This window comes from Eptesicus fuscus, chromosome 20 (genome assembly GCF_027574615.1).
Source record: "Eptesicus fuscus isolate TK198812 chromosome 20, DD_ASM_mEF_20220401, whole genome shotgun sequence".
NCBI classification, from domain to species: domain Eukaryota; kingdom Metazoa; phylum Chordata; class Mammalia; order Chiroptera; family Vespertilionidae; genus Eptesicus; species Eptesicus fuscus.
In genome coordinates this window covers 10762922-10784026 of record NC_072492.1, presented here as the reverse complement: position 1 = coordinate 10784026, position 21105 = coordinate 10762922, and the positions used below count along the sequence as shown (strand labels likewise).

The 21105-nt window shown below is 49.8% G+C and overlaps 1 protein-coding gene and 1 non-coding gene across 13 annotated transcripts in view; both read left to right on the top strand.

Annotated features, from left to right (window-relative positions):
• The window catches only part of CHD3 (chromodomain helicase DNA binding protein 3), a 27880-nt gene extending 6775 nt beyond the window's left edge, over positions 1 to 21105 (top strand). For 2 of the 12 annotated variants that reach the window (XM_054709698.1, XM_054709697.1), the window contains exons 5-40: positions 1504 to 1787; positions 2014 to 2141; positions 2323 to 2461; positions 2752 to 2927; positions 3241 to 3474; positions 3667 to 3870; positions 4850 to 5061; positions 6058 to 6189; positions 6577 to 6676; positions 7127 to 7318; positions 7482 to 7682; positions 8046 to 8183; positions 8460 to 8581; positions 8728 to 8901; positions 9037 to 9178; positions 9391 to 9522; positions 10150 to 10267; positions 10483 to 10607; positions 11046 to 11277; positions 11573 to 11739; positions 12192 to 12369; positions 12804 to 12869; positions 13342 to 13427; positions 13553 to 13686; positions 14206 to 14350; positions 14672 to 14834; positions 14957 to 15078; positions 15177 to 15312; positions 15423 to 15524; positions 15704 to 15832; positions 16427 to 16535; positions 16709 to 16841; positions 17150 to 17391; positions 18398 to 18561; positions 18798 to 18924; positions 19830 to 21105. In XM_054709698.1, coding sequence (XP_054565673.1) covers positions 1504 to 1787; positions 2014 to 2141; positions 2323 to 2461; positions 2752 to 2927; positions 3241 to 3474; positions 3667 to 3870; positions 4850 to 5061; positions 6058 to 6189; positions 6577 to 6676; positions 7127 to 7318; positions 7482 to 7682; positions 8046 to 8183; positions 8460 to 8581; positions 8728 to 8901; positions 9037 to 9178; positions 9391 to 9522; positions 10150 to 10267; positions 10483 to 10607; positions 11046 to 11277; positions 11573 to 11739; positions 12192 to 12369; positions 12804 to 12869; positions 13342 to 13427; positions 13553 to 13686; positions 14206 to 14350; positions 14672 to 14834; positions 14957 to 15078; positions 15177 to 15312; positions 15423 to 15524; positions 15704 to 15832; positions 16427 to 16535; positions 16709 to 16841; positions 17150 to 17391; positions 18398 to 18561; positions 18798 to 18924; positions 19830 to 20070 — 5629 coding nt within the window. In that variant the 3' untranslated portion in view covers positions 20071 to 21105. Of the gene's footprint in view, positions 1 to 1503; positions 1788 to 2013; positions 2142 to 2310; positions 2462 to 2733; positions 2928 to 3240; positions 3475 to 3666; positions 3871 to 4849; positions 5062 to 6057; positions 6190 to 6576; positions 6677 to 7126; positions 7319 to 7481; positions 7683 to 8045; positions 8184 to 8459; positions 8582 to 8727; positions 8902 to 9036; positions 9179 to 9390; positions 9523 to 10149; positions 10268 to 10482; positions 10608 to 11045; positions 11278 to 11572; positions 11740 to 12191; positions 12370 to 12803; positions 12870 to 13341; positions 13428 to 13552; positions 13687 to 14205; positions 14351 to 14671; positions 14835 to 14956; positions 15079 to 15176; positions 15313 to 15422; positions 15525 to 15703; positions 15833 to 16426; positions 16536 to 16708; positions 16842 to 17149; positions 17392 to 18397; positions 18562 to 18797; positions 18925 to 19829 lie in introns of all 12 variants that reach the window. The other 10 variants (XM_054709694.1, XM_054709693.1, XM_054709695.1 and 7 more) reach the window with 9 other exon arrangements.
• LOC114227086 (small Cajal body-specific RNA 21) lies at positions 13819 to 13958 on the top strand. Its single transcript, XR_003613181.1, has one exon. It is a non-coding gene; the product is annotated as a small Cajal body-specific RNA 21 (non-coding RNA).

The following is a 21105-nucleotide window of genomic DNA, read 5'->3' as shown; positions in this document are numbered from 1 at the left end:
GAACCCTTCACAGGTGGGGGAGTGTCACAGTTCCAGCACCAGGTTAGAAAATGCTCTAGTGACAAAACAGAGAGAGGGGGCTGACAACCTTCTTGCTCCAAGAGTTCCAGTTTCTCCTGTATGACTTCTCTCTAGACGGCAGCTGAGAGAGCATCAGCATGCCTCAGTTTTCTTTGCTCAGTTATCCAGTCCTCTGCACCTACCTTAGGCCCCGGTAATAATGGAGGATGCATTGCAAGCAGCAGCACCTGAGCTTCTATGGCTCCCAAGTAGAGTATAGCAGAGAGGCCTTTAGGGAGCAGGCACTTTGACATAGCAGTTCAGTGCTCTGGAGGCAGCCTACTGAGGTTCAGGTCCTGGTATCGTGTGAAGTATCAGTTACTTCACATCTGTAAAATAGGGATGTCATAGTATGTAACTCATAGGGGTCTTGTCGGGATTTGATGGGATAATGAATGGAGAGCTCAGTACAGTCGGTGCCTGGCTCCTAGGGAGCATTCAATACCTGGTGACTGTTATTAAGTTCTATTGTCTCACCTACCTCACTGCTAAAGACAGTCACCCATATCCCCGCAAGGCATGGCCCATCAGACTCCACCTGATGGGATCCTTCATCAGGGCTCATGGAACTTGTTAGAAAATTCAGAGAATCATGGCAACTCATAGTATTATTGTGAGGATAAAATAAGGTGTAATGGCCATCGCTGGTTTGGCTCAGTGGATAGAGTGTTGGCCTGCAGACTGAAGGTCCCAGGTTCGATTCTGGTCAAGGGCACATACCTCAGTTGCAGGCTTGATCCCAGGCCCTGGTTGGGGTGCACGCGGGAGGCAAATGATCGGTGTGTGTTTCTCTCTCTCTCTGACTCCTCCCTCCCTTCCACTCTTTAAAATAATCTATGGAAAAATGTCCTAGGTGAGGATTAACAACAACAACAAAAAAGGTGTATTATATATGAAAGTATTTTATGAACCTTAAAGTAATATTCAAAAATAAAGCATTTTTATTGATGTCACTTTTGTTTTAACCTTTTTATCTTCTGTTCATTTAAATTTTATTTTTTCTATTTTTTAATATTTTGTTTTATTTAACCATTTTTTTCTTTTTTAAACTTTTTATTTATTTTTAAATTGCTGTTATTCTTATTTTTTTAATATATTTTCATTGATTTCATAGAGTAAGGGAGACGGAGAGAAAGATAGAAACATCAATGATGAGAGAGAATCATTGACTAGCTGCCTCCTGCACGCCCCCCACTGGGGATGGAGCCCCACAATTCGGGCATGTGCCCTTGACTGGAATAGAACCTGGGACCCTTCAGTCCACAGGCCAACGCTCTATCCACTGAGCCAAAGCAGCTAGGGCAAATTGCTGTTATTCTTAATAGGACATACTGTCGCCACTCAGGAATCCTAGCTTGTACATAGACTTAGTTGATAAGGGGAAATGGCAATATTCCCAGAACATCTGTTAAAGGTCTGAGTCTTCTGCTTATATGTTTACAGGCCCCTAATTGCTAAGAAGAATCCTAAGATCCCAATGTCTAAGATGATGACCATCCTTGGGGCCAAGTGGAGAGAGTTCAGTGCCAATAACCCCTTCAAGGGGTCAGCAGCAGCTGTGGCAGCAGCAGCGGCTGCAGCAGCCGCAGCTGTAGCTGAGCAGGTGTCAGCTGCTGTCTCATCGGCCACCCCCATAGCACCTTCCGGATCCCCTGCCCTTCCACTCCCACCTGCTGCTGATATCCAACCCCCACCCATCCGAAGAGCCAAAACCAAAGAGGGCAAAGGTGAGAAACCCTCTTTGAACAACTGTCACCCCACCCTCCAAACCACATGTTCTCAAATTATAGTCTAGAACTCTTTTGTCCTCTCAGTCCTGATTGTTGCAGGAGAAATGTTTTCCAAGAAGCGTTCTCAGTGAAATCAGAACCCACAGAAAGGATCCCTGTGACCTCTGTTATCCCAGGATGTCATGACCTCTGGTTTTTCTCCTCATTGCCACTCCTCATTCAGGTCCAGGCCATAAGAGGCGGAGTAAGAGCCCCCGAGTGCCTGACGGACGCAAGAAGCTTCGGGGAAAGAAGATGACACCACTCAAAATCAAACTAGGGCTTCTGGGTGGCAAGAGGAAGAAAGGCTCAGTGAGTAGCCCTTCCCTGTTCGCTATACACTTTCAGGGTGTCAGGTTTGGGGGGGCGGGGCAGGTGTCCAGACACAGGGTCTATGAGGGAAGCTGGAGTGGGAGCCAGAGGCCTGGGGAGGGGAGTGAAATCAAGTCAACCTCTCTGACAGCCATGGGGCTATGGGCAGTATGTTTTTCAGAGTGACGAGGGCCCCGAACCAGAGGCTGAGGAGTCAGACCTGGATAGTGGCAGTGTCCACAGTGCCTCAGGCCGTCCTGATGGCCCTGTCCGCACCAAGAAACTAAAGAGAGGCCGGCCAGGAAGAAAGAAGAAGAAGGGTAAGGGCTGTCAGCTCTGTGTGATCTTGTCAATTTGCTTTCCTTTCATTCCTTCATTGTCTTTCTTAGTTTCAATTTTGACTTCTTTATTCAACCCTTCTCTCTCCCTCTCTCTCTCTCTCTCTCTCCTCTCTCTCTCTCTCTCCCTCCCTCCCTCCCTCTCTCCCTTCCTCCCTCTTACCACCCCCAATACACACACCCCCCCCCCCCCCCGCTCCCCAATCCCTCTTTCTTTCTCTCTGTTCCTTTGCCTCCACCGGGGTATATGACAGTCCTGGGCTGTCCTGCAGTGGCCGGGGAGGAGGAGGTTGATGGCTACGAGACGGATCACCAGGATTACTGTGAGGTGTGCCAGCAGGGTGGGGAAATTATTCTGTGCGACACCTGCCCTCGTGCCTACCACCTCGTCTGCCTTGATCCTGAGCTTGACCGGGCTCCTGAGGGCAAATGGAGCTGCCCCCACTGTGTGAGTACCTGGTGCCAGCATCTCAGGGACCCACCTGTCTCTTCCTCCTTGGTTTCAGTTGTCCTCTTCCTATGCCCAGATGCCTGGGCTTCTCAGTAACATGTTTAAGTGACCAAGATTCTAGTTTGTTTCTCTCCCCATCCCTTTGCTCCCCAAATCAACATTTTTAGAATCTTAGACATCCTGTTTCTTTGTTCCCACCAGTCTTCCAGGCACTTCTAGGGTTTGGGTGTCCTGTCTTTGCCTCTATCTTCCAATCTCACTCCTATTTCCTTTCTGCTGTCTGTCTCCGTGTCTTTCCTTGGCCTCCCAGGAGAAGGAGGGGGTACAGTGGGAGGCCAAGGAAGAGGAGGAGGAATATGAAGAGGAGGGAGAGGAAGAAGGGGAGAAGGAAGAAGAAGACGATCACATGGAATACTGCCGTGTGTGCAAGGATGGTGGGGAGCTCTTGTGCTGTGACGCTTGCATCTCCTCCTACCACATTCATTGTCTAAACCCACCCCTGCCTGACATCCCCAACGGTGAATGGCTGTGTCCCCGATGCACAGTGAGTGTACCCATCTCTCAGTGTTTACTGTCAGCCCCGACTCCTTTCCCATCTCTGGGTCCCAAACGTTTAGCTCTTTCTCTGCTCTTCCCCACACAGCCCTGTATTCCCTTGTGGGGTCCCTCTCCTCCTGCTCTAATGATGGGCTCTTTCTGCCTTTTTCTTTCCTCCTCGTGTGTGTCCATCCTGAAGTGCCCCATGCTGAAAGGCCGTGTGCAGAAGATCCTGCATTGGCGGTGGGGGGAACCCCCCGTGGCAGTGCCGGCCCCCCAACAGGTAGATGGGAATCCAGATGCCCCACCTCCTCGTCCTCTTCAAGGCAGATCAGAGCGGGAGTTCTTTGTCAAGTGGGTAGGACTGTCCTACTGGCACTGCTCCTGGGCCAAGGAGCTTCAGGTACGAGGGCCTTTCCGTGCCCCCTGTCCTGCGACCCCATTTGCTGCAATTCTCTCTCTCACCCCCAATTTTCTGTTCTTCCGTACATACCGATTTTGCTTTCCCTCACATCACGCCTCAGGCCCCCACACCGTACCTACTCCCTTAGTTCGCAGATGTGGTGTTCTTGGTCTCTAGCCCTTCCTCTTGGTTTTCATTGGATTTCTTCCCTCAGATATAACGTAGTCTTCCTTAGTCCCACCTCTTATCTGACTTTAACAGTGTTTCACCTATATTCTCAATCTTTTTTTTTAATATATTTTTATTGATTTCAGAGCGGAAGGGAAAGGGAGAGAGAGAGAGAACATCAATGGTGAGAGAGAATCATCGATCAGCTGCCTCCTGCATGCCTCAGACTGGGGATTGAGCCCACAACCCAGCTATGTGTCCAGACCGGGAATCAAACCGTGACCTCCCGGTTCATAGTCAGTGCTAAACCACTGAGCCACGCTGGCTAGGCTATAGTCTCAATCTTTTTTTTTTTTAATATATTTTATTGAATTTTTTACTGAGAGGAAGGGAGAGGGATAGAGAGCTAGAAACATCGATGAGAGAGAAACATCAATCAGCCGCCTCCTGCACACTCCCTACTGGGTATGTGCCCGCAACCACCGTACATGCCCTTGACCGGAATCAAACCTGGAACCCTTGAGTCCGAAGGCTGACGCTCTATCCACTGAGCCAAACCGGTTAGGGCTATAGTCTCAATCTTAATAAACCCATTTCCTGCCTCTTTTGCTTATTACATCCCCGCACACATCCTGACTCTGTTCTGTTTCATTGTATTCTCCTGCTTTAGCTCTAATTTGTGTGTCTCATCCTACCTCTTTCATTGCTCCCTTTTCCATGCACTTCCCCTGGTGGCTTCTTCCTTCTTCCCTTTGTTCTCTGGGATGATAGGATTATCTCTTCCCCCCCCCCGTCCTCTGTGCCCCATCAGCTGGAAATCTTCCACTTGGTGATGTACCGAAACTACCAACGGAAGAATGACATGGATGAGCCCCCACCCCTGGACTATGGCTCTGGTGAGGATGATGGGAAGAGTGACAAGCGCAAGGTGAAAGACCCGCACTATGCTGAGATGGAGGAGAAATACTATCGTTTTGGCATCAAGCCAGAGTGGATGACGGTCCACCGTATCATCAACCACAGGTGAACTCTTGGTCCATGGGAGGGCCTTGGTCCTGGGATATGCCACTTTTCTTGTTGGAAGTATGGCCGCATGTTAGCATTTGTTAATTAACCAAATAATTGATCTATCTGAATAACTCCTGCTGCCGCCCCAGCCCTTCGGCCTTGTTTCCTCTCTGGGGATGAAAGAATCCAGGGGAAAGCCCAGCACAGCACTGACTTTTTTGCCATTACTTCCTTTAATCTCTCATAGCACAGGAAATGACAGTTGAGTCTGGGGATCAGGGCATGAAAGCAAAGCATGAAAAACATGATTCATACAGAACAGTGTTTTTAGTATTTCTTTCTTCATAGTACTTATTACTGCTTAGTGCTATTATAATTTATTTTTTTGTTTCATTGTTGCCTTCCCCAGTAGAATATGAGCTCCATGAGAATAGAATCATTTGTCTCTTCTGTTCACTCCTAACTCACCAGTGCCTGGCATATAGTAGATGCTTAGTAAATACGGATTGGGTGAACAAATGATATTGAAGCCCAGGGTGGTGTGTTTTCTTTTTGTTTGTTTGTTTGTTTTTTGTTAATCCTCACTCAAGAATATTTTTTCCATTGATATTTAGAGAGAGTAGAAGGGAAGGGGAGAGACAAAGAGAAACATCAATGTGAGAGAGGCACATTAACTGGTTGCCTCCCACACATTCCCCAACCAGGGCCGGGATCTAGCCTGCAACCGAGGTATGTGTCTTTGACCGGAATTGAACCTGAGACCCTTCAGTCCCAAGGCTGACGCTTTATCCACTGAGCCAAACTAGCGAGGGCCCCAGGGTGTTTTTTGATAGTTGATTTTTAGGAAGCCATTCTGGAAAAGTGAGGGTAGTATTTCAGCCATTCTGAATTCCCTTTTAGTGGCCAACATTGAAGATTAAATGACAAATTATGCATGTTTGCTGATAATTGTGTTTATTATGATTTTTTCCTACTTGTGATCCATATTATTTTTCTCTTCCTGTCCCACAGTGTGGATAAAAAGGGAAATTACCACTATTTAGTAAAATGGAGGGATTTGCCATATGACCAGTCCACGTGGGAGGAAGATGAAATGAATATCCCCGAATATGAAGACCATAAGCAAAGCTACTGGAGACACCGGTAAGGGAGCTATGTCAGGGGTTAGAGGGCGTCTGAGGATAGGGGCATAAAAGCTAACCCTTTAGCATAAAATGAGGTACAGTAGGGACAGACACAATCTAGAATTTAGGACATTGGGAACCTGGGCTAGGTTGTTTGGGGTGGGGTTGGTGAAGAGGCAGTGTGTGGAACAGAAATATGATTTAGCCTGAGTAATGGGAAAGAGGATGTTCAGGAGTAAGGAGAGTTAGCTGTAGAGGTGAAATCTAAGGGTGAGTTTAAAAAGCCTGGGAGAAAGGAAATGGGAGAAAATGTAGGTTATGGGAAGTGGGAGATAGGTCTGGAATGAGTTCAGAAGAGTGGGGGTACCAAGAACCAGGCCTCACTCAGGACCCACTCTTTTCCCAGAGAACTAATTATGGGGGAGGACCCCGCCCAGCCCCGAAAATATAAGAAGAAGAAGAAGGAGCTGCAGGGTGATGGGCCTCCCAATTCTCCTACTAACGATGTAAGTCCTCTCACTTGGCCTTTCTCTCATTTCTGGAGCCATGGTGATGGAACATTCCCCAGGGGCAATGACAGACTTCCCAGAGTTTCAACAACTTCTTTGAGTAGTAGCTCTTTCTTCAATATTAAGTCTTGCCCCAAGAGTGGCTAGGAATTTTGGCATAAGAGCGAGAGAGCCAAAAAATAAAATAAATTAAATTAAATAAAAAAGAGTGAGAGAGCCACTAGAGACAGAAGCACATAGGGCTCTTGCACCAGTTTCCTTCCCCACAGTGCTGCTGGGTGTTGTTTTAAGGAATGAGGGGGAGGGACTAAAGGCTAGAACTTTCATGAGCTCTGGCTATAGTAGAAGGAATTGTAATCCAACTTGGTATCAGTGCCAGGGAGGAGGGGAGAGGAGACCAAGACAGCTGACAGTTCCCTTGAGCTTTTTGACTTCTTAACTCTACAGCCTACAGTGAAATATGAGACTCAGCCACGGTTTATCACAGCCACTGGAGGCACACTGCACATGTATCAGCTGGAAGGGTTGAACTGGCTACGCTTCTCGTGGGCCCAGGGCACTGACACCATTCTGGCTGATGAGATGGGGCTGGGCAAGACCATACAAACCATCGTCTTCCTCTACTCACTCTATAAGGAGGTGCTGAATTCTGGGGCTCCTGAGGGGGAAGCCAGGCTGAGGTTGCCTGGACTACGGAATGAGGGGACGGAGGATGAGGGCAGAGGATGGGGGGAGGGTGTGACAGGCAGAGGACTGGGGTATACGACCTAGACTAATGGTCCCCCCTACCCTGTACTCCCAGGGCCACACAAAGGGTCCCTTCCTGGTGAGTGCCCCGCTCTCTACCATCATTAATTGGGAGCGGGAGTTCCAGATGTGGGCACCCAAGTTCTATGTGGTGACATACACGGGCGACAAGGACAGCCGGGCCATCATTCGTGAGAATGAGTTTTCCTTTGAAGATAATGCCATCAAAGGTGGCAAGAAAGCCTTTAAGATGAAGGTAAGCCCCTCTGCTTCATATCCTCTTAGACCCTCAAATCTGTCATTTCTTTGCCCCAACCAGGATTTCAGTTTCTTTATTCCTCACTCAGCTTCTTCCTCCTTTGCCCACCCTCACCTCTCTGCATTCCTGCCCTGGAGACGTAGTAGGTACTTCCAGGGGTGTACATGGATCTGTCCATACTGGACATGTGGTGAAAGTTTGGGGCCATGTTCAATAATCCCTGCATGGAGCCAAAGTTTCAGGACAGGATAACTGACTCCCTTTGGCAATCATGGTCAGGACCGGGTGCCTCGGTAGAAAATGGGGGTTTAGGGGCTTGGGTGTCGGGTGGCAACTGAATGGATAATGTTGTGTTGGCAGAGGGAGGCACAGGTGAAGTTCCATGTTCTCCTGACATCGTATGAGTTGATCACCATTGATCAGGCAGCACTTGGCTCCATCCGCTGGGCTTGCCTCGTGGTGGATGAGGCCCATCGACTCAAAAACAACCAGTCCAAGGTGAGTGAGATACTCAGGCCTCAGAAACTTGAGGTTGTGGACTCCTACTTGCCTTAATCCTAAAATATTAAGTACCAGGGACTTTTCTGTAGTCCATGAGGCAAGATGCCTGAGACCCTCTGCGAGAAGTCCAGGTTGGAAGAGGGTGAGGACTAGGGATTTGCAGCCTCTGATCCTGGAGGAAATGGAAGCTGGAGGCAGGAAAAGGTTGACACTGTGGGCCAACCATTTGCCACTGATGGGCCCTTTCTCCTGTCTTCTTGTCCCATTTTCTAGTTTTTCAGGGTCCTCAATGGCTACAAGATAGATCATAAGTTACTGCTAACAGGGACTCCATTGCAAAATAATCTGGAAGAGCTTTTCCATCTGCTGAACTTCCTCACGCCAGAAAGGTTTAAGTAAGTAGCTCCTTAGGGTAGTCTGCAGAAATGAGAGGGGGAGGGGCTAAAACAAGTGGGTAGAGGATTCATCTGAAGTGAAGAACAGAGCTTGAGGTCAGAGGCAAAGAACTTGACAGCTGTTCATATCTCTTCCTGGCTACTAGCAACCTGGAGGGCTTCCTGGAGGAGTTTGCAGACATATCCAAAGAAGACCAGATTAAAAAACTGCATGATTTGCTGGGGCCACATATGCTTCGGAGGCTCAAGGCTGATGTCTTTAAGAACATGCCAGCCAAGACAGAGCTCATCGTTCGGGTGGAGCTGAGTCCCATGCAGAAGTGAGATGCAAAGCGGGTTACCTGGACTAGGGGTTGGGCATTTGTTGGCAGCTTTCCAAGAGTTGGTGATCAAGTGCAACATCATAATAATTTCTTTTATTATGTCTCTTCTCTACCCCCAACCCTGGTCTTTAGGAAATACTACAAGTATATCCTGACTCGAAATTTTGAGGCCTTGAATTCACGAGGCGGTGGGAACCAAGTGTCACTGCTTAACATCATGATGGATCTTAAGAAGTGCTGCAACCATCCATACCTCTTTCCTGTGGCTGCTATGGTAGATACAAGAGCTGGGAACTGATTAGTAAATGCCTGGCTTTCTAACAGTGGGAGGTGTTGAGCACAGGGCTGAAGCTGGGACTGGATTTCTGAGAGGAGTAGGAATTTAAAAGGTGTGGAGGCTGGATCTGGGCTTCTAGCTTTCCAAGGCACAGTTAGGATATAGGGGTATGTTTCCTTATCCTCTCCTCCTTTCTCCCTTTTTTTCAGGAGTCCCCAAAACTCCCCAGTGGGGCTTATGAGGGTGGGGCACTTATTAAGGCGTCTGGGAAGCTCATGCTGCTGCAGAAGATGCTGCGGAAGCTAAAGGAGCAAGGACACAGAGTACTCATCTTCTCACAGGTGACCCAGCCCCGCAGTTCATTCTCGCCGTCAGACTAATCCCTTACCTCGTTCCTGTGCCTGCCCTGGTATGAGAGATGAGGAGATTGCACCCTTAAGAGTTTCTGCTATAGCTAAGTTCCTCTTGGACTCTGGTCCCTGTTCTTTGGAAGTTGTAGTCAGTTTCTTTTAAGCCACATGGAGAGAATGGAAGGGTGAACCATCTGCCTCTTCAAGGAGGTCTCTGGGGACTGGTAACCATTTCTATTTCTTAACCTTATTGGAGAGGGGAGGAGAGACAGACCTTTTGGAAATCTTACGTAATTATGGGTCCACTCTCCAGAAAAGCTGCACAATTAAACAGTTGTATACAGGTTTTTAGAGAATTTATAGATTTCTTTGAAAACTTTTCATGGGTCTCAGAGAAGAGTCTCTGCCTTAGGAGAAATGATCTGAAATCAAGAAGAAATTATGACAAGAATGTGGAATGAGGCGGGGGGGAGTGGGGGAAGCAGCACCAGGGGAGCATAGGAGTGCAGGGGGACAAGGGTAAAGATTGGGGTTGAGGGAAAGTAAAGGCATAGTCAGAACAGCCAGGGCACACCCCACTACCTCCTCATTCTGGACTCTTCTTTGCCCTTGCTCTAGATGACCAAAATGTTAGACTTGCTGGAGGATTTCTTAGACTACGAAGGCTACAAGTATGAGCGCATCGATGGTGGCATTACTGGTGCCCTGAGGCAGGAGGCCATCGATAGATTCAATGGTAAGGGGGGAGATGCCTTGGTCCTACTATGTGTGGGAGGCCTGAGAAACCAGTGCATAGGTCCCTGGGCTGGGAGGGGCCTCGTCTGGGAGTATACTAGCCACTTGGGCTTTTGAGTTGGGGACTTGGTTGTTTGTAGTCGGGAACATCTAGGAGCAGGTAGACTGAATTGCTGGCTACAAGAAAAGCCTTATCTCCTCATTCACACCTCCTAGCTCCTGGGGCCCAACAATTCTGCTTCCTCCTGTCCACCCGAGCTGGGGGCTTGGGCATCAATCTGGCCACTGCAGACACTGTCATCATCTTCGATTCTGACTGGAACCCTCATAATGACATCCAGGTGGGAACTCGCCTCCTAGAGCTTCTGCACTATTTGGTTCATGGAGGGGAGGGTGTGTCATGTTCTGGGGGCCCCTAGCCAGTTTGGCTCAGTGGATAGAGCATTGGCCTACAGACCAAAGGGTCCCGGGTTCGATTCTAGTCAAGGGCACGTACCTTGGTTGCAGGCTCCTTCCTGGCCCAGGCCCTAGTCGGGCTCGTGCAGGAGGCAACAAATCGATGTGTTTCTCTCACATTGATGTTTCTCTGTGTCCTTTCCTCTCACTTCTACTCTCCCTAAAAATCAATGGAATTGATTAACAAAAAAACAAAAAGAAGGAAATAAACCTCTGGGGGGACAGATAGAAGACTCTTCCTTCCGGCCTCCTTTCCTGAGCATGTGGATGGCATCTCCTCTGCCTCTCCCCTGGCCCGTCCTCACTTTCTCCCTCTCCCGCAGGCCTTTAGCCGCGCTCATCGAATCGGCCAGGCCAACAAAGTAATGATTTACCGGTTTGTGACTCGTGCATCAGTGGAAGAGCGAATCACACAAGTGGCCAAGAGAAAGATGATGCTGACACATCTGGTAGTGCGTCCTGGGCTGGGCTCCAAGGCGGGCTCCATGTCCAAGCAGGAGCTGGATGACATCCTCAAATTTGGCACTGAGGAACTATTTAAGGATGAAAACGAGGGTGAGAACCTCTTTTGCAACTTTGGAAAACTGGCCCCTGCTCTCCCGTGAGCACTTCTCTTCTGAAACCCTTGAAGAAAAGCTATTCTGTTCAGTCTGTGGAGAAAGATTGGCCCCTTTCCTTACATGGAGGGTTGAAATAACAAATCACTACCTTGACTTCCAGGGAAAGGGCCTTCTCCAGAGCTCCTGTGGAAGGGAAGCAAAGTGGAATGCTTTCCTTTGATCTTTTTAAAGTTCTGCCCAAGATTTTGGTTGGAACTCAAGAGTTCCCTCTTGTTCCCCATCTCTACCAGGGGAGAACAAGGAGGAGGACAGCAGTGTGATCCACTATGACAATGAGGCCATTGCTCGGCTGTTGGACCGAAACCAGGATGCAACTGAAGACACTGATGTGCAGAATATGAACGAATATCTCAGTTCCTTCAAGGTGGCCCAGTATGTGGTGCGGGAGGAAGACAAGGTGAGAGGCTGGGCTAGGTAGGTACTGTCTATCCCAGGCCAGCTCTGAAGGGCAGTTTCCTTTACTGGACCTCAAAGGAGGAGGATCCCTTTCCTTTTGTTTTTTATCTGATCTTTTATCTTAGTGCCCAGCTAAGAGCAGTAGTGAACCACAAACAACTTCTTGGTCTAATGGGTCAAATTGGACTTTGGAGAAAGACTTAGGCACAGAAAGCACTGCACTGCTACACATGGAAGGGTACTTTCTGAGTCAGAGCAGGAGGGACGCAGAGGGCACTAGAGGAGAGGTTTCGAAAGGGAAATAACAAGGAGAAGCGTACTGAAGGTAAGAGATAAGGAAAAGGAAAATGTGCAATGTCTAGAAAATTTATGCAGAGTTGAGATCTAGGAGGCAGGAGGTAAAAGGACTGGGTGAAGAGGGAAGCCACCAGCATTCATTCTGCTGCTGTTCAGATTGAGGAGATCGAACGAGAGATCATCAAGCAGGAGGAGAATGTGGATCCTGACTACTGGGAAAAGCTGCTGAGGCATCACTATGAGCAACAACAGGAAGACCTAGCCCGGAATCTCGGCAAGGGCAAGAGGGTTCGCAAGCAAGTTAACTACAATGATGCTGCTCAGGAGGACCAAGGTGAGGACTGCACTCCCTCCACTCCCCATGCCCCAATGCAGGAACTGAGAAGCAAAGAGTGCTGAGGAAGGGCCTGAGGCTGGGAACATTTAGTAGGAAAGAGAGAGGCCTAGAAGTCGGGCCTTCCTTCTTAAAGGGGAAAGAGATTAGGAAGGATCAGTAGGAGCTACCCAGAGGCCAGGTGGGTTTGCAAGTGATCTAAACTATTTGGTGGTTGTGGAGGGCTCCTGTGGACACCCAGGAGTCCTTGTTAGAGTGGGTTACACAGGATTCAGGAGGTATCAGAGACAAGGTGTGTGGTGAGTGGACATGGTTCGGATATATGGCTTTGAAGTCAGACTGTGGACTGTCATCCAGCATCCCCAGGAGGCATCCAGGAGGAAAGGGCTTGTCCAGGGAGCCATCACTGACCACTAAGTCCTTTCCCCTTGCAGATAACCAGTCAGAATACTCAGTGGGATCAGAGGAGGAAGATGAAGACTTTGATGAGCGTCCTGAAGGTGGCATCTACTTTCCTGACTTTCTACCACATCTCTTCTCATTTCACTTCCTATTGTCCTTTAAGCCCAGTTTTTATATAAATAAATGCCTTTTTTAAAAAAAAGAAAAAGAGAAGATTACAGATAAGCAGAAAGGAAGAAATATCCCTAACCTCACCATTGTTAAAATTTGGCGTATATAACCACACAGGCTTAGATGCCTAAATGAAAGATAAAGAAAGGTTACATCATTTTACATTCCCATCAGTAATCTTGCTTGCATCAAATATTTAATACTAATTTTTCAATATGACTTGATTCTTTTAGACCTAATGAGTTAGTAGTTCTGAAAGTGCTTGGAAGAAAATTCGAAGTGCCTCAGACATGTCACAGGCCTTCCCCAAGTTCTGTTTCTTATGGGGATGGGGTGTTGGCAAGGACTCGGGGGGTGGAAGAAGTAATGGATCTATTTACTGGGGTCATCCCTGTCCAGGGCGTCGACAGTCAAAGAGGCAGCTCCGAAATGAAAAAGATAAGCCACTGCCTCCACTGCTGGCTCGCGTTGGGGGAAACATTGAGGTGAGAGCTGGGCCCAGGCGCCCCAGGAGAGAATGAAAGCTGGGGTTGGAAATTGAGTCACTGAGGGAGAAAGGACCAAGAAATGAGATGCCTGGACATCATCACCCACTTCCTCCTCTCGTTAGGTGTTGGGATTCAACACCCGTCAGCGGAAGGCTTTCCTCAATGCTGTGATGCGCTGGGGGATGCCGCCGCAGGATGCCTTCACCACTCAGTGGCTGGTGCGAGACCTAAGGGGCAAGACTGAGAAAGAGTTCAAGTGAGTGTGGGTGATGCGGGACAGAGTTGGATGAAAGGGTAAGAGCTTTGGGTGTTACTTCCTTCCTCTTGGCCACCATATGATGTAATCTTACTCAGCTGACCATCATGCTCCCTGCCGTACAACAGTTCCTGGCTCGGTTTCCTGGGAGGTGGGCTTAGCCTGACCCACCTTCCCTCAGACGAGCTGAGAGTAGAGAGGCTGGGCTTCCTTCCCCATGGGAGAGGTCGTTAAGAAAGGAGCCTCACCTAGACTGTCCTTGCCTCACATTTATTTGGCCATTAACCGGGAAGGGGAGCTGGTGAGAAGGATGAGGAGCTGACTGATGGGGCCTAGGAATGAAGTACCAAAGCCAAGGAGACCGTGGAAGAACAAGGGGAGGGGCAGATGGGGGTTTAGGATTTGGAGAGGCTCAGGAGGACCCCTGGAGGCACCTCAGGAATTTAGGGTTCAGGGGTTCTGTAACCCCTGTCCTTCTTAAGGCTCTTCTAACCCACCTTCAATCCCCATGCGTCTTAGGGCCTATGTGTCTTTGTTCATGCGCCATCTCTGTGAGCCCGGGGCAGACGGCTCTGAAACATTTGCTGACGGGGTCCCTCGGGAGGGCCTGAGTCGCCAGCAAGTGTTGACCCGCATTGGAGTCATGTCTCTCGTCAAGAAGAAGGTATCACATGGCCCATGCACACAGACAATGGGGCGGTTAGGGCCTGGGCCTGGGTCTGGGGCGGGCTGGAGGGGGCCCATGGGGGGAAAAGAGGGACTTATGTAATACTTTCAACAATAAAGAATTATTTTAAAAAATAAGAAGGTATCAGTCTTCCCCTCACCAAAAGGGCCAAGCTGATTGGCCCCTGTCCTTCCTCTGTCTTGCGTCCCTGAGTTCCAGACTCAGGCTGGTTCAAAATGAGACAGAGGGGACTGGACCTCCTTTGGGTCCATTGCTCAAAGCAGATCCTTGTGTCTGTGACTCTCCCTCTCCCCTCAGGTACAGGAGTTTGAGCACATCAATGGGCGCTGGTCGATGCCTGAGCTGATGCCTGACCCCAGTGCTGACTCTAAGCGCTCCTCCAGAGCCTCCTCTCCTACCAAAACGTCTCCCACCACCCCTGAGGCTTCTGCTACAAACAGTCCATGCACCTCTAAACCTGGTAATTGGGTCAGCATAGTTGGAGAGATGGAGATGAGGCCAGGATCGGATGGGGCGAGACACAGAGGAATTGGAGTCAAGGTGGGGAGTTTCTGCCTTCTTCACTCTGCCTTCCCCCTGTAGCTACTCCAGCTCCAAGTGAGAAAGGAGATGGCATAAGGACACCACTTGAGAAGGATGAAGCTGAAAACCAGGAGGAGAAGCCAGAGAAGAATAGCAAAATCGGGGAGAAGATGGAGACAGAGGTGTGTGGCTACCTGGCTCCTCTAAGGAGAAGGAATGGGGGTCTTGAAGGCCAGGTGTCTGGGAACCCCCCAGTTCATCCAGATTCATTGTCTTCCAGGCTGATGCCCCTAGCCCAGCCCTATCGCTCGGGGAACGGCTGGAGTCAAGGAAGATTCCTCTAGAGGATGAGGAGCCAGGGGTAGCTGGAGAGATGGAGCCTGAACCTGGGTACCGGGGGGACAGAGAGAAGTCAGGTGGGTGCATGGACTTAGGGGTGATGGGCTTAGAATTTGGGGGTTCCCTCTTCTGGGTTCAGGAAATGAGGGTGACATTCTCCCTTCCTGTCCCTTACCCCCTCCCACAGCCACAGAGTCGACGCCAGGAGAGAGGGGGGAGGAGAAGCCGTTGGATGGACAGGAACACAGGGAGAGGCCAGAGGGGGAAACAGGGGATTTGGGCAAGAGAGGTAATGGGTGGAAGGACTGTACACTTGGGAACCTGAGGGAATCAGGGGAGGTGGAGTCTGGGGGACCAAATGCCTGGCACCTGGTGGGTTGCTGTTCCAAGTTCCAGCAGAGTACAGGGTGTAGTCTTGGGATCTGGAAGGAGACTCCTCAGGTGTGAGCTGTGTCCCATCTGCCCTAGCAGAAGATGTTAAAGGGGGCCGGGAGCTTCGAGCTGGGCCTCGAGACGAGCCACGGTCCAATGGGCGACGTGAGGAGAAGGCAGAGAAGCCACGGTTCATGTTCAATATTGCAGATGGTGGCTTTACAGGTGGGTGGGTGTCTCTTACTGCCATCTATTTTTCACTGGGATTTGCTCATCCTCATGGGGTTTCTCTTTTTGCCTGAGGCCTTTAATTCCAAGTAATTGCCAATGAAATGATACATACTGTCTCTACTCCTTGCCCTCAGTCCTTCTTAAGTACTAGTATACTCCTAACTCTAAAGTTGTCTTTAATTCTATCTTTATCTATTTTTTTTACTACATTTTTTATCGATTTCAGAGAGTAAGGGAGAGGGAAAGAAAGAGAGAAACATCAATGATGAGAGAGAATCATTGATCAGCTGCCTTCTGCACGCCCCACACTGGGCATGTGCCCTGACCAGGAATCAAACCCTGACTTCCTGGTTCATAGGTTGACGCTCAACTACTGAGCCACGCCGGCTGGGCTCTACCTTTATTCTTAATCCTAACTTGAACCTTGTTTGTAATTACTTTTATTCTTAACTCTACTCTAACCTTGACCTGTCCCTCATAAAGAGCCTTAGTGTCCTCCTCCACTATTCAGTTCCCTCTTCTCTACCTGTTTGTTGGATGTGATTTGAAAATTCCTGATGCCTCATCTGTCTTCCATCCTCTTTTCAGAGCTTCACACACTGTGGCAGAATGAGGAACGGGCAGCTATTTCCTCGGGGAAACTCAATGAAATCTGGCACCGAAGACATGACTATTGGCTTCTGGCTGGGATTGTTCTGTATCTTTTGATACAAATACAAGAAAAAAACGGTTCTCACAACCTAGAGAGAGGGGAATTACAGGGAAGAGGAGTCCACACCCAGAGAAGGGGGCATAGTGCCACACTTTGGGGAGATCAAGCCCAGTCCATTCCTGTTAAATTCCTTGATGGTCCTCTTCCTTCATTGGCAGCCATGGCTATGCACGGTGGCAGGACATCCAGAATGATGCTCAGTTTGCCATTATCAATGAGCCATTTAAAACTGAAGCCAATAAGGGGAACTTTCTGGAGATGAAAAATAAGTTTCTGGCCCGGAGATTCAAGGTGGGGATGAGGAACAAAAGGAACAGTATTGAAGAGGGGCTTGGGTCAGAGGTGGGCCCAATCTGGTTGGACTGTAGGGAAGGTTAACACCTTGAGGGTGGTGGTGATGGTGATGCTCGAGGCCAAGGCTGGAGTGTAAGCTTGTGTTTGTGACTGGTCTGGATCTGCGTTGGTGCTAGGGTCGGTACTGGTGTAGAGTGGGGATGCCCTGGGTCAGCAGTGAGAGCAATGTGGTCTCCAATCTGGCTCACCGTCCACTCACCCACTGCTGGCAGACCCTGCACTAACCCCCCTCCCCCTGCCCTCAGCTCCTGGAGCAGGCGCTGGTGATTGAGGAGCAGCTTCGGCGGGCGGCCTACCTGAACCTATCACAGGAGCCGGCGCACCCCGCCATGGCCCTCCACGCCCGCTTCGCCGAGGCCGAGTGCCTGGCTGAGAGCCACCAGCACCTCTCCAAGGAGTCGCTGGCGGGGAACAAGCCGGCCAACGCCGTACTGCACAAGGGTAAGGGCCGCGGCGGCCCCGCGCGGGGGAGGGCCCACAACGCTGCGTAAGTCTTCACCCCGCACCCCTCAAAATCTTCCCACCCCTCTGACCCCTTTACCCTCTGAACCAACCCCCTCTGACCTCTAACCCCACCCCTAACCCACCTGGCTTTTAGCCTCTAGGGTTTGTGCAGCCAACTCTCATCCTTGCCTAATAGCATTCACATCAGTGCTTAAGAGAGGGACTTTCTCCCCAGAACTCCATGAGACTATGACACATCCCCTCCAAAGTGTAGATGATCTTCACTGACCCACATGCCTGCCATACTGCTGATAGCACCCTCTCTGGGGCCTTGGCCTGTGTAGAGCCACAAAAGTCCTTATCCCCAATCCCACAAATCACATTCCTCAGATCTCATTCACCCCACGAGGCGGAAACTACCACCATCCCACCCTCTGACCTTACCCCATGAAACTTCCCTTTGACCTTCAACCCTTCCTCCCAAACCTTCTTACCTTGAAAATAAAATATCGAATTCCAAGGCCCTTTAACCATCTAATCCTATCTGATGTAGTAATTGACTCCTGGACCCTTTGATTCCTAATGCTGACCCTCTAACCTCCCTCCCCCCTTACATATTAAAACCTTGATCCTTAAATCTTTGACACCACTTACCACCTCCCCACACCTCCTATTTCCTCCCTATCATCCCCAACCCCAAAACTTCCTTCTTCCAGTATGGGATGTTCTGACAACTCCCCGCCCCTATGTCTTCCAATGTCCTCCCCTATCCTCCTTTTCTCCATATTCCCTTTTCCTTCTCTCTCCATCTGTCTCTGTGATGATCTGGTCTCTCTGCCTCTTTACCTGTCACTTACCTACTCACTGAGTCGCTCTTTTTCTGTGTACTTCTGTCATTCTCTTCTTCTCTGGTTCTTTGACATCTGTGTCCTCTCATTCTCTTTTTCTGACTTTATCTGTCCATCTGACTCTTCATCTCTTTTCCTGGCTCCATCTCTCCCTTTCCCTGTCTTTCTCTTGCCTTTCTTTCTCCATGGCCCGGGCCCCAGTTCTGAACCAGCTGGAGGAGTTGCTGAGCGACATGAAGGCAGACGTGACCCGCCTGCCAGCCACGCTGTCTCGAATACCCCCCATCGCAGCCCGCCTTCAGATGTCCGAGCGCAGCATCCTCAGCCGGCTGGCCAGCAAGGGCACGGAGCCTCACCCCACACCGGTAACCTCCTTTCCCTCTAATTCCATTCTCCCTGTTGGTACTCCTGCATGTACACATACTTACATTGAATCCTATACAATCTGGAAAAACGACTTACTCTAGTATACTCATCACCCTCGAGTCTCCTGTATATTATACCCCTCAGTAGTTCTAGAATTTGGTCCTTAACGTTTTCCCTTCAGCTTATTTCCTTTCAGACTGGGGACTCTCTAACTTGGGTTCCCTCTCTATTCCAGGTCTTTCCCCCGGGTCCCTACGCTACACCTCCGGGGTACGGGGCGGCCTTCAGCACCGCTCCCGTAGGGGCTCTGGCCGCCGCAGGCGCCAATTACAGCCAGATGCCTGCAGGGTCCTTCATCACAGGTCAGCTGACTCCCTCTCATTCCTCCTTTTCCAAGCTTCTCCCTGCTCAGCTATCTTTTACTGCTCCAGCCCATCTCATTTCCTTGGAAATACCCAGTGTTTTATGGAATGGAGTTGTTCTGGGGTTTATTCTTCCCACCCCTTTCTGAGCTTCTCTTCCATTTCCTTGCCCAAAAAACCTCATCCAGGGTTTCAGTGGTTCAGCATCTTGGTATCTCTTACCTGAGCCTCCTCCATCTGGGCTACTTCAGGGAAAGAGAATATGAATGAGAAGGGGGTATAGTGAGAGTTGGAGCATGTGTTCCATCATGTGGCACAAGGGAGAATCTCAGGGAGAGGTGTTTGCTCTGGTCTTACCACCCCTACCCTGGACAACGGCAAGTGGCATGAGGTGGCTTAGAAATGAGAATATACTGCCCGGCCATTGTGGCTCAGTCGTGACCCATGAACCAGGAGGTCACGCTTGGTCCCCAGTTGGGGCGAGCAGGAGGTAGCTGATCAGTGATTCTCTCTCATCATTGATATTTTTTGTTTTTGTTTTTTTAAAATATATTTTTATTGATTTCAGAGAGGAAGGGAGGGAGAGAGAGAGAGAGAAATATCAGTGATGAGAGAATCATCGATTGGCTGCCTCCTGCATGCCCCACACTGAGGATAAGACCGCAACCCGGGCATATGCCCTAACCGAGAATCAAACCATGACTTCCTGGTTCATAGGTCGATGCTCAACCACTGAGCCATGCTGGCCAGACTCCTTATTGATGTTTCTAACCCTCTCTCCCTCTCCCTTCCTCTCTCTGAAATCAATTACCAAAAAAAGAGAGAGAACGAGAATATACTATTGTCAGCAAGTGATGTTTGGGAGTGAAGTAGGGATTTGACTTCCTTATCCCCTTTCCCAACAGCCGCCACCAACGGCCCTCCAGTGCTGGTGAAGAAGGAGAAGGAAATGGTGGGGGCATTAGTGTCAGACGGGCTGGATCGGAAGGAGCCCCGAGCCGGGGAGGTGATCTGTATAGACGACTGACTGGATCCCAGGCCTGCCCTTCACCCAGGCCCCGTGCCCGAGGCCGACCCCCAGCTCAGGCTCTGGGGTCTGCTGCCAATCCTCCGCCTTCCCCACCCGCTGGGCCACCACAGGGCTAGGAGCCCCTTTGCCCCTCTCTCTGACTCCTCTTTTCAAGAAGGGCCCTTGGTCTTTCTCCACTCCCACACATCTTCCCCACCACGCTTTGAAGACTGTGCTGGTGAGAAGAGGTCTGGGTGGGAATTGGTTAGCAGGGTCTTCCAAGAACCTTTATCCTCCACTGCCAAACATACACAGCTTCCCAATAAATGGTTGTGGGGAGGTAAGAGGTGGAGCCTTCATTCCTGCAATATAAGCTCCATCTTGTGCAGAGGTGGGGGATTAGCACTGCCTGGCCTTTAGGAACTTCCGGTGGAGGAAAGGGAGCTTTGAAGGAGGAGGGGGACTTTAGATAAGGATGACGATGAGCCCTGGCAGAGAGAAAGGGAAGAGGAGGGGTGGCTGCATGTTTCCTTCCCTTACCTCTCCTTAAATAGAGTGTGGAGCAGTTACAAGGGAGTCCATTGCTGTTCCGCCTCAGAATAAAGGCGCCATTCACTGGCTCAGTTACCTCCTGTGTACTGGCATCTTGTGTTGGGCATCTTACCCCCTCCACAGGGGCCAAGAACCACCCCTACAAAGAGAGTAATGGTTGGGCGATACTCCCTCAAGCCAAAGAGGAGCTCCCCAATCTGTCCTAGGGACCCAGGTAACCTAGAAAGGGTGGGAGAGAACAATGGGCCAGACGTTGGGGGAACCCCCAGCTCTGGGGCTCAGGTTCTTTGAGGACTTCTCCCCTTTCTCCTGAAGGCCTGAATACAGACTAAATTTGAGTGTGTGAGGCAGGGGACTAGTCAGGGGACTATTTGCTTTTAGGACCAGAGAAAAAAAATGGAGAGCAGGCTAGGGATACGCGGGCACGCACACCCTCTTCCCCAGGAGGGGCTGAGGAGAGTGGCAGTTTGCATGGCGAACCCCCCCACTTCCTCTTCGCTGCCCCTTCACTTTCTTGCTGGCCCTTCCCCAGTCTTTTCACACTCACTCCTGGTCTGTCCCAGTCCCCTCTTCTGTATCAGGTTTATTGGTTGTATATATAAATTATACTTTCCTTTCTG